Raw genomic sequence first — 11,302 nt, forward strand, 5'->3', positions numbered from 1 at the left:
CTCAACCGTTCCCTCAGCAGAATCAGTATTTACAGTATATAAACTGGACACACATGCATACTACTGTAAAATCATGAGCACTGATTATTTTACAGCAGTGTCGTCAAAGATGAACCAAATAAGAAACTTAAAGTGGATCATGCCTCAGAGAACCAGCAAAACGTAGACTTCTGGTGTAAGTATCTTCTTGCACCAGAATTACTCTTGTATGTCAAGCATCCAGAAAAAAAAACACTTAAGTTAATTATAGGTGCAACAAATGGAAATTACATGAAATTACATTCAGAGTTTCTTTATTCACACAGTCTGTGAAGATTGCAAAGAGTATTTTCTTGAAGAATGTCCAAACCACGGCCCACCCGTGTTTGTGCCAGACACACCAGTGGCTCGTGGGCTGCCCAGCCGGGCTGCGCTCACTGTGCCCTCGGGGATCGAGATAGTGCAGGGGGGAGAGGCGGTTGACGTGTGCTGCATGGATGAGAATATCCCCATGGGGGCGCTGTTCGGCCCATACCAGGGGGAGCTGGTGTGTCAGGAGAAGCCCTCAGGTTCCTTCTCTTGGATGGTGCGTAGCGTTGCAAATATACGTGATCCTGTAAACTGACATATAGTGTCAGTTATTATCTTATTAGAGAACTAAGCTGGACTTCTTTTTTTCCCCTCCTTTCTGAAGATTGTTGACGAAAACAACACCTACAAATTCATTGATGGAAGTGATGAATCTAAAGCCAACTGGATGAGGTTTTTTTTTTTTTTTCTTTTTACATTTATGGCATTTTTCAGACGTACATTTATCAGACGAGCGACTTACAATCAGTAGTTACAGGGACAGTCCCCCCCCAGAGCAACTTAGGGTTAAGTGTCTTACTCTGGGACACAATGGTAGTAAGTGGGGTTTGAACCTGGATCTTGTGGTTCGTAGGCGAGTGTGTTACTCACTCGACTACTACCACCCACTTTTTAACTTTGTCATAGAGTGTGGTATCAAACAGTTCACATGAGACCAGTAAATGTATAAATTAGCAGTGTTTTTGTCTTTCCTTATTAATGGATATGTAGTTATCATGTATTATGTGGTGTCATAAAGTTATATAAGATTGAGTAAATTGTTAATATACTTATTTTACTTAAAAAATAGACATATTACATAACAGATTATATACACACCATAATTTAGCCTTGTTTTCAGGTATATTCGGACTTCAGCAGAGGAAAGAGAGAGGAATTTAAGCTCTTTCCAGCACGGGGATCACATATACTTCAGAGTGTGTCGAAAGCTGACAGCCGGAGAGAAGCTACGAGTGTGGTACAGTGACGATTATATGAGACGAGTCCAAAAAGTGTCTAAGGACAGCATCATCAACAGCCATCTGAACACAGGTGAGATGCCACAGACAATTTTCACACTGCAGCAATGTCTGATTCAAACCCATTACAACTGGCACTTTTATCAGAGTACATTAATCTGTTATGTTTATTATTTTGTACATAAAGGCTCAAAGGCAGGATTAATTGTATTTTGTTGTAAAACTGGTGATATAAGAGAATTGGTTTAATTTGAGGTATTTTTACATTTGTTGAAAATGAGAATGTTATATGGTAAAACATGGCTGTGCTTTTCTTTCATGTCAGGTTTTTAAGATGCTTTATATACGGCTATTGTCTACAATTGATCTAAATAGAAATAAACTTTAATATAACTTTATTGTTTGGACAGAAAATAAATAGCATTAATATCACTCATCTTACAGAGATTTTAATGTGTGTGTATGTGCTTTTTTATGTTCACTGATTTAGTTGATGTTAGTCTTATTCTCATAGAACCAATCATGGAAGTCATGTCAGACTAAAGAGGAATTCATTGTATCTTTTATTAATAATCTAAGAATCAAGTGAATTTAAGTGACTTTATATCTCACCTCTGGCTTGAGGCAGAAGCAAGAATGCATTTGTTTAAATTAATCATACATCGTCTTTAATCATCACAATTTCCACATAAATGAAACTTTTACTTGGTCAGGAAGGCAGTTGAAATTTTACTCAGCACTTATACTTCCAGAAGAAAACTTCCTGAGCATTTACCTGCACTGATTCTGTAGGTAAGTCCAAGTAGGTTTTCACCAGAACTATTTAGTCATTTTATCTGTGCTTAGTTACAAATAAGACAAACCATTAAGAAACTGTGGTTATGGCATCAGAATTGTAATAAAAAAAAACATTAAAAATGTTACACCACTGAATCTCCCTTGTTTTTTTTTTTCAGAAAAAAAACCAGAGGAACTTCAGCGGCAACAAGAAGACACCAAAGGACCTGTGCTGAGATCAGCATCTCTGGGCAGGAGAAGCAAGAACAATAGTGATGAACCAGATGGTCAGCCTCAGGCTAAGAAGAAGAAGATTGATCTGATCTTCAAAGACGTCCTTGAAGCATCGTTGGAGGCCACGCAGAGCCTGGGCAACCCACTGAACAGCACGAAGGAAGTGAGGAGGACCAGGTCTCAACATAGCGCCACCCTTTTCAAACAACCTGGCACTTTTTTGCCCCCAGTCAATGAGCCATACCTCCACCAACAGGACTCTAAAGATACCATCTTGTGTCCACTTCTGGACCCTTCAGAGCATCTGAAGGGCAGTTTTGATGTACGGTGTCTGAAGAGAGAGGATGCAGAGGACGATCCCACCACAACAGCTGACCACACCCCTTCTACCTCTTTCTGCCCAAACTGTGTGAAACTCAAGCGCCGAATCCGTGAACTTGAGGCCGAGCTTCTGCTTCTTAAAGGAGGGGAACAGGCTGAGTCCTTGGTCCCACCTGAGCCACCGCCCCTGGATGACCTTCAAGGTAGGTACCTGCATCTACCAGAGGTCAAACACCGGCGTGGAGACTGGTCTTACTGTCAGCTATACCTGCGTTCTGCAATCATCCTAAGTTTATATACTGATCAAAGTTTTTTTTATTTATTCTCAAATGTTTCATACTGTTTTAGTAAAAAAAAATAAAAACCAGTGACCTTTTTTTAATTGGTTTAATTGATCTTTTGTACCTTAAATTCAAAGGTTTATTTTCTTCTTAACTGCATTATAAAAAATGTTATTTGTGAATGAATGTATATGGATATATGAGTGTGTGTGTGTGTGTGTGTGTGTTGTTGCTTGTTCAAAATGAAAACTGTTACTATTTGTACTCTTGTTCACATTGGAACTACACATTTAATTATTACATTAAATCAGTTTCCAAATCTTTATTGTGGTGTTTGATTTCTAATTTGTTGGTACACACATACTGCCACCTGAAGTGCTAATACGGCTAGAAAATATTAAATATAAAATCCTAAATATTTTCTTTTTTTCTTTTGCAGTAAATGAGGCCATGACTCTTAACCCAGTAGTACTTGAGGAAGACGACCAAGACGTGGACTCGGCTGATGAATCCATTGCCGCGGACATAATGGTAGCTGCTGACGATTCTTCCAAATTGTCGGTTGGACCTGGTCGGCGCATACGCCGCTTTAAACAGGAGTGGTTGAAGAAGTTCTGGTTCCTCCGCTACTCGCCGACGCTGAATGAGATGTGGTGCCATGTGTGTCGGCAGTACACCGTTCAGTCTTCGCGCACGTCGGCCTTCATCATTGGTTCTAAACAGTTCAAAATCCACACGATAAAGTTGCACAGCCAGAGCAATCTGCACAAGAAGTGCCTACAGTTGTACAAGCTGAGAATGCACCCCGAAAAAACAGAGGAGATGTGCCGCAACATGATGCTGCTCTTCAACGCTGCCTACCACTTGGCCATAGAGGGCCGACCCTTCTCTGACCTTCGCCCGCTCGCCGAACTGCTAAAAAAGTGCGAACTCAAGGTGGTGGACCAGTACATGAACGAAAGCGACTGCCAGATCTTCATACACCACATTGCCCGGGCGTTTAAGGAGGATCTTGCCGAGAGGATACGCCTCTCGCCATTCCTCAGTGTTATAATGGACGGGCAGAACGATGACCTCATGGCTGACACCGTGGCAGTCTATGTGCAGTTCATTACCAGCGAGGGACCCCCGGCCACAGAATTCCTCTCCTTGCAGAAGCTGAGTGGTGGCAGTGTAGATGGTTATGTGCAGGCCATCGATCGTGCCTTTTCCGTCTTAGGCTTACGGGTGCAGGACATGATCGTTGTCGGTCTTGGAATAGACGGGTCTAACATCTCTTCTGGTTTGCGGGCAAACATTTACGTTGCCATGAGGAAGACAATCCCCTGGGTGCTCTACGTGCCTGTCATGATCCACCGGCCCCATTTGGAAATGTTGGACGCCATCAGTGGGAAGGAACTTTCGTGCCTGGAGGACTTGGAGAATAACCTGAAACAGCTGCTGAGCTTTTACCGCTATTCTCCACGCATGATGGCTGAGCTCCGGTCGACGGCCCCAACGCTGTCTGAGGAAACAGAGTTTCTTGGCGACATTCGAGCGGTGCGCTGGATCATCGCCGAGCCCAATGTCCTGAACGCTCTCATCAAGGACTATCTGGAGGTGGTGACACATCTGAAGGACATCAGCAGCCAGACTCAGAGAGCAGATGCAGCAGCCATTGCCCTGACCCTGCTGCAGTTCCTCATGGACTACCAGTCTGTCAAACTGATATATTTTCTCCTCGACATTATCGCTATTTTTTCACGCCTGTCCTTCATTTTCCAGGGCGAGTATTTGCTTGCATCCCAGGTGGATTCAAAGATTGAGGAGGCCATCTATGAAATTGGCCAGCTGGTGGACTCCCCTGGAGAATACCTTCAGGAGTTTGAGGAGAACTTCCGTGAGAGCTTCAATGGCGTGGACCTGAAGAATCTCCGTGTTGCTGAATCCAAATTCCAGTCCATCAGGGAGAAGATCTGTCAGAAGAGTCAGGGCATCCTGTCCCAGCGCTTTGATCCACATAGTCACAGAGTGGTCAAAGCCTGTCAGGTGCTTGACCTCACCTCTTGGCCACGCAATAAGGATGATCTCCGGGCCTACGGAGAAGAGGAGATCCTGCTGATCTTTGACCATATCGAGACCATCCCTACCTCGGGCCGGGACGGGCTACATGAGTGGATGGATGCCCGAGGCAGTCTCGTAGTCGAATGGAGAGATCTCAAAGCTGACTACTACAGCATGAATGGCTTCAAAGAGGTGGTCAGCCACATCTGCAGGTACAAGCAACGCTTTCCTCTGCTGAACCACATTGTCCAGGTGGTCCGTGTCCTACCAACCTCGACAGCCTGTTGTGACAAGGGACGAGGGTCCCTGCAGAAACTGCATCGAAACAACCGTTCCAGACTCACCTCGGAGCAGATGAATGACTTGCTGACCCTTGCCGTGAATGGGCCCCCAGTGGCCAGTTTTGATGGCAAAAGGCCCTTGGACAGCTGGTTTGAGGAGAAGTCAGGGAGCAGCTACACTCTTTCGACTGAGATGCTGAGCAGAATGTCCACGGTGGAGCAAAAGTCTGTGCTGCAAGGTATGGATGTGAATACAGAGTTTTATCCTGATATGTAAGTCAGTGTCTGCTGTGTTGTTAAAAGCCATCCTAGTGAACAGTGTCTGCTGAAACCTGTGCGGGGCCAAAACATCACAAAACGTGCTGCTAAGAAGGTTTTATCTGCTTCTTCATGAAGAAACAGGTTGTAAACTTGTAAACATGTGAATGTGTAAAATGTTGTGTTCCATAAGGTAAATTATTCCTTCCAAAAAGGGGTGTTGAACCCCTGTTCTGTGCTGAGAGCGATTCAAGAAGGCAAAAGTTAAATCTACGCTGTCACTATGCTTCTTCGTTCGCTTTTCCCATGCCACTTTTGACGACATATGTTATATCGAAAAGCTCAGCCTTTAGGAGCATTCACATAATGTTACACATTGCTATGAAACACAGAAAAAGTGTGAGAACAATCATTCGGAAATGACTTTATTTGAATTTATTTCAAAATATGAATTATTACTATAATTCAATTATTCTATTTGCCATCTTTTGTAAAATGTGACTTTTCTATGTGTGTTTAGCAGCAGTTTGTTACTGAGCTGAATGAGACTGTGGTTGATTTATGTGGAAGATATTCCCTATAGTATTGTGTAATTTCATCTGTCTGTTTTATTTCAGCATCTGTGGTTTTAATATTAATGTTTTCTGACTTTGGGCTGTGCCAATATGCAGTATAAAAGTATTCTCAATGTAAAGCAGAATTTAAAAATATGAATATTCAAGGTGCTAATGCAATTCTGTCCCATGTGATTGTATAGTAAGTTCAAATCTATTTTATCTATTGAAAACATGTTAAGAATGCTCTTGTTTTTATCTTTTTTCTTACATTAAGTGGAATGTATTATTTCATTGTTTTAAGAAACCAAATCATGTACAAAAAGCTGCAAGTCCACAATGCTTGGTATTATGTAAGCTGTTTCTTTAACAGTTGTATCACTCTCTTTTAAACAGTATATTTTGAGTAGTTAATAGAGTATTATATCAATATAAAACAGCAAATGTGCAATACGTTAGTCTTGATAAAATGAAAAGAAAACACTTTAGGATATCCTAAAATGGCTTGGTAAATTAATGACCAAAATTTGTGTTGCATGTCTACAGTAGTAAACTAGTCTCTAAAGATGAAGTCATAATGTGTTCATTCAGGATAAAACAGAAAATAAAACTCCATACTCTCTATGCAGGCATCTTTTGTGATTAAAGACCTGATTAATTTTCGTCCAAAATTGCATATACTGTACATTCTGCAGTGTATGTGCTATAGTTTATGGGTGACAACTGAGGTTAAATACACATTTTGTGTTGTTATGATGTACAAATTAACTTTGACGCGCATAGCCAAGGATTTTGAACTGATGGCACACTGGCCTTCATGGTTTGAACTGAAAGCTTTAGAGAACTGGACAATAGTGTCATCATCCAGATTATGAATAATGAAGCTTTCTTTTTTTTATTTTATTTGCCTAGTTTCATTTAAATGCATGCCATTTTATTATCATAAAATGTGATTACTTGTGTTTACGATGTATTTTTTCTCGCCTTACATTGTTCATCAAATAGAATGCCCAATGAAGGCTTTTAATTCAATCAGGCACCTTGACTTTATACATTTTTTTTAAACTTGTCGAGGCGTAATATTTTGATGTAAGAACCAACCTATTGCAGAGCTAATTAATCTGCTCTGCAGTGGTAGTACATTATGCTTTTGGATGGCTAGTAGTGACTGCTATCTCATTATGAGGTATGCCATGTAATAAATAAATGAATAAATAATACAGCAGAAGATATCAGCCCTATGGCTCTGTGGATGGTTTTTTTTTTTTTTTTTTTTTTTTGTAACTTAAAGAAACGTCACGGAGGCAATAACTGTTATGTTTAAGAAGCCTATAAGAGTATATTAGCATTCTTCTGACTGAGGCACCCACTGATTTAGAATATCAGAATATGCAAGTATAAAACCGTACATCATCTGATCTGTAAGAAACACTTATGTGTTGTGTTTTTAAGTTGAGTTTTATTGCTACCATATTGTGTTTAATAATTTCTATAAAATACCTTTTTGATCTGGTTTTGTTATACTTGTGAATTCTGATTAAATGAACCAGACATGCATAATATCAACATGCTTGCATGAATCTTAAAAAGCATGTGATGCTCTAAGGGGGTGCCAGCAAAAAAAATATATATATATATATAGAAAAGAAGGTTACAAAGTACACATATAAAATTATATGAAAGTGTAGGCTACACTTTTACATTATAGAAATGACAGGTATGTCAGTGCCTAACTTTACTTAATTATACCTTATTAACCTTGCATATAGAATTTTGGGATTTTGCTCTCTTTTTTTCTATGCTTATATATTTATATAGGCACACATTCAGCACAAATAAATATTAACGGATGCATGATTGCTCATTTTCCATTAAAGTGTTTCTGGATAAAAACCTGCACATATGTACTAACAGCCAGGGAAAATAAGCAGTTTGCACTCTGTCTAATTAGTCTGATTGGATAATTATTTTCGCATTTCACAATTTGACTCTGTATAGTTCCCATGTATTCTCTCTGAATGAACAAAAACTGAACATATATATTTCTGTTATTTAGAATATATGCACTATGTACCTACATTAGAGTTTTAGACACTTATGGGGTCACACACTTGCTAAGAAACACAGCTATTTTTATGAACTGTTTATAAATGATTCATTCTGATATTACAATCAAAGATGAAAATGTTAATGAGCTTAAAAACATGTACGTGTTTATAATGTATTTCTGTAGAGTACAATTGAAATCATATAACACTGGAATTACACACATATGTGAACATGGGTAAATAAATGTATTCATGGAGACCAGTGAAATTGTTTGTTTTCTTTCTCATAAGATGACTCTAGTTCTAACTTTTTCCATTACGACGTGAAAAGGTCTTGTCATATTTTGAGCCTATTGGATAAATATTGGATGATGAAGACATTGTACATACACCTTCAGCGTGGTGTTATTATCAGAGAAATAGAGACTCAATTCAATATTTTGTGTTCGGTTTATGCACCTTGCTGAGCCTGTTTGTTGTATTTTACATGAGTGTGAGTTTTTAACCCCTGGACCTGAGTTCTTCAGGTAATATTAATTTTCAGAAATAACACACACAGGGCATTGCATATTTTGGTCTGTAGTTTTTATCCCAGAAATCCTGTGAAAGATCATGAGAAGTGAATTTTGAAGAAGATCATGAGAAGTGAATTTTGAAGCAGATTGTGAGAAGAAGTGAATTGTGAAGCAGATTGTGAGAAGCTTTGAATTTTGAAGGAGATCATGAAAAGCAGTGAATTGTGAAGCAGATCGTGAGAAGAAGTGAATTTTGAAGAAGATTGTGAGAAGCAGTGAATTTTGAAGAAGATCGTGAGAAGCAGTGAATTTTGAAGCAGATGGTGAGAAGCAGTGAATTTTGAAGCAGATCGTGAGAAGAAGTGAATTGTGAAGCAGATGGTGAGAAGAAGTGAATTGTGAAGCAGATCGTGAGAAGCTTTGAATTTTGAAGGAGATCATGAAAAGCAGTGAATTGTGAAGCAGATCGTGAGAAGAAGTGAATTGTGAAGCAGATCACGAGAAGCAGTGAATTTTGAAGCAGATGGTGAGAAGCAGTGAATTGTGAAGCAGATCGTGAGAAGAAGTGAATTGTGAAGCAGATCGTGAGAAGAAGTGAATTGTGAAGCAGATCACGAGAAGCAGTGAATTTTGAAGCAGATGGTGAGAAGCTTTGAATTTTGAAGGAGATCATGAAAAGCAGTGAATTGTGAAGCAGATCACGAGAAGCAGTGAATTTTGAAGCAGATGGTGAGAAGAAGTGAATTGTGAAGCAGATCACGAGAAGCAGTGAATTTTGAAGCAGATGGTGAGAAGCAGTGAATTTTGAAGCAGATGGTGAGGAAGTGAATTGTGAAGCAGATTGTGAGAAGCTTTGAATTTTAAAGCAGATCGCGAGAAGCAGTGAATTTTGAAGATCATGAGAAGTGAATTTTGAAGCAGATTGTGAGAAGCAGTGAATTTTGAAGAAAATAGTGAGAAGCAGTGAATTTTGAAGCAGATCATGAGGAAGTGAATTGTGAAGCAGATTGTGAGAAGCTTTGAATTTTGAAGCAGATGGTGAGGAAGTGAATTTTGAAGCAGATCGTGAGAAGAAGTGAATTTTGAAGCAGATCGTGAGAAGCAGTGTGTCTGAGCTGTGTGTCTGGTGCACCTCTGTCTGAATCATTTTGCCCTGATGACATTTTGAGGGATTAACGTGCCCCGGACTTGACATTATTTCTTCCTACGCCTTGTTGTCATTCTGAGGAAAGACATTGTTTTGTCCCAAAGCCTGAGAGCTGAGGCTGAGGAAGCCATGAAAAACCTCCAACAGATACACTGTGGTGAACAATTCTAAATCTATTTTTGGTGAAATGTAGAGAAGGAGCCCATTGAACTGACCGCTGAAATGCCTCAATGTCTGGGTGTAAAACTATAATGACAACTGGCACACAGAGTGCTTATTGTTGCCTCCAGCTGCAGCAGCAGAAAGACACAGAATAATAAGTGTTTTCTCCTCAGTGGCTGGTGGTCCCAAATAAAAACATTAAAAACATTTTTAAAAAGCTTCCACAAAATTGAAATACTTAAACATTATTTCCGCAGACGTCTTTATTGCGTTTTTAAGGTTCATTGAAACCCATGAAATGATCTGGTCCTTGCGGAACACAGCAAGAGGTGGGGTTTGGCAGAATGGACCGATTCTTTACCCCCGCAACTGTGGCCGACCCCTTCGGTTGTGCTCATTCAGCGCTTTATCAGACCAGGACAAGCTCCCAAGCGGAGCAGCGTTCCTTCGTGGTCGATCTATGTAGTCACTTCTCGCGCACCAAGCCGTACTTCTCCCCAGAAACCATGAAGTCCTGCTCTGTGCTGCTGGCCGCGCTGGTTTGTACAGTGATGCTGGATGTAGGTAAGTTAACCATCTTTTACTTTACATTTCCCATGAATTTTGGTTTGGGGGTCTAGATTAGATGGAATTCCGACAGCTTTTCATGATTTGGTGTTGGTCCCAGCTGAGGCTGCAACAGTTATTCTTGGATTATTTGTCAGTGGCGAAAAAGTCTTCTGCTTTTCCAAGGTTCTGCTCTTCGATGCTACAAGTGCCACGGTTACTACACGAACTGCGAGAACACGCACGAGTGCTCGTACGAGGACTCCTGCCTGTCCCTGAGCGAAAGAGGTGACTTCCATCCCCCATCCACTTCCACGTTTGCACCGGTACGGCCTGCCTACTGGCGCTGGGGGGGGAAAGCGTAACCAGCGTTTGCCGTTTTGTGTTCAGGTGGGAAGACCATCCGCCAGTGTATCCGGTACACGGACTGCGAGAACTCGCGCCTGAGCCAGATGTTCCCGTCGGTGTCGGGCTTCACGTACAGGTGCTGCAGCAGCAACCTCTGCAACGGCGGCGCCGCCGCCGCGTCCGCCGCCAGCGGACCCTTCCTCTTCTTCCTCACCTCGCTGGCGGCGTTCTGGTGCTGCTGCTGAATCACTCCACTTCCTTCTTTTATTACCGTAGTCTGTTCATTCCTTGTTATTTCAGATCACGTCTTTGAGTGTCGCACTAGTTAAAACATTAACGATTCCACACCGCCATGAATAACAGCACATTTACTGCACTCTACACAAGATTCAAGATCAAGATTCACTGTAGGCATTTTTGCTCATATAAAAGTATTTGTGTGAATATCTAATTCTGAATAAACTTTTAAAACACAGACAG

General features: G+C 40.8%; 2 protein-coding genes across 5 annotated transcripts in view; both read left to right on the forward strand.

The window, feature by feature from the left end:
* prdm11 (PR domain containing 11) overlaps positions 1-8,366 on the forward strand; it is a 9,747-nt gene extending 1,381 nt beyond the window's left edge. Inside the window, exons 3-8 of one of the 4 annotated variants that reach the window (XM_028957430.1) lie at positions 96-175; positions 306-565; positions 674-741; positions 1,190-1,380; positions 2,264-2,842; positions 3,360-8,366. In XM_028957430.1, coding sequence (XP_028813263.1) covers positions 96-175; positions 306-565; positions 674-741; positions 1,190-1,380; positions 2,264-2,842; positions 3,360-5,521 — 3,340 coding nt within the window. In that variant the 3' untranslated portion in view covers positions 5,522-8,366. The remainder of the gene's footprint in view (positions 1-95; positions 176-305; positions 566-673; positions 742-1,189; positions 1,381-2,263; positions 2,843-3,359) is intronic. The other 3 variants (XM_028957431.1, XM_028957432.1, XM_028957433.1) reach the window with 3 other exon arrangements.
* A 1,960-nt stretch (positions 8,367-10,326) lies between these two features.
* cd59b (CD59 molecule (CD59 blood group) b) lies at positions 10,327-11,299 on the forward strand. Its single transcript, XM_028957794.1, has 3 exons — positions 10,327-10,492; positions 10,661-10,762; positions 10,865-11,299. The coding sequence occupies exons 1-3, from the start codon at positions 10,435-10,437 to the stop codon at positions 11,065-11,067; spliced, it is 363 nt and encodes a 120-aa protein (XP_028813627.1). The 5' UTR covers positions 10,327-10,434; the 3' UTR covers positions 11,068-11,299.
* Positions 11,300-11,302: the final 3 nt, after the last annotated feature.

The sequence above is a fragment of the Denticeps clupeoides genome, chromosome 17 (genome assembly GCF_900700375.1).
Source record: "Denticeps clupeoides chromosome 17, fDenClu1.1, whole genome shotgun sequence".
In the NCBI taxonomy this organism is placed as follows: Eukaryota; Metazoa; Chordata; class Actinopteri; order Clupeiformes; family Denticipitidae; genus Denticeps; species Denticeps clupeoides.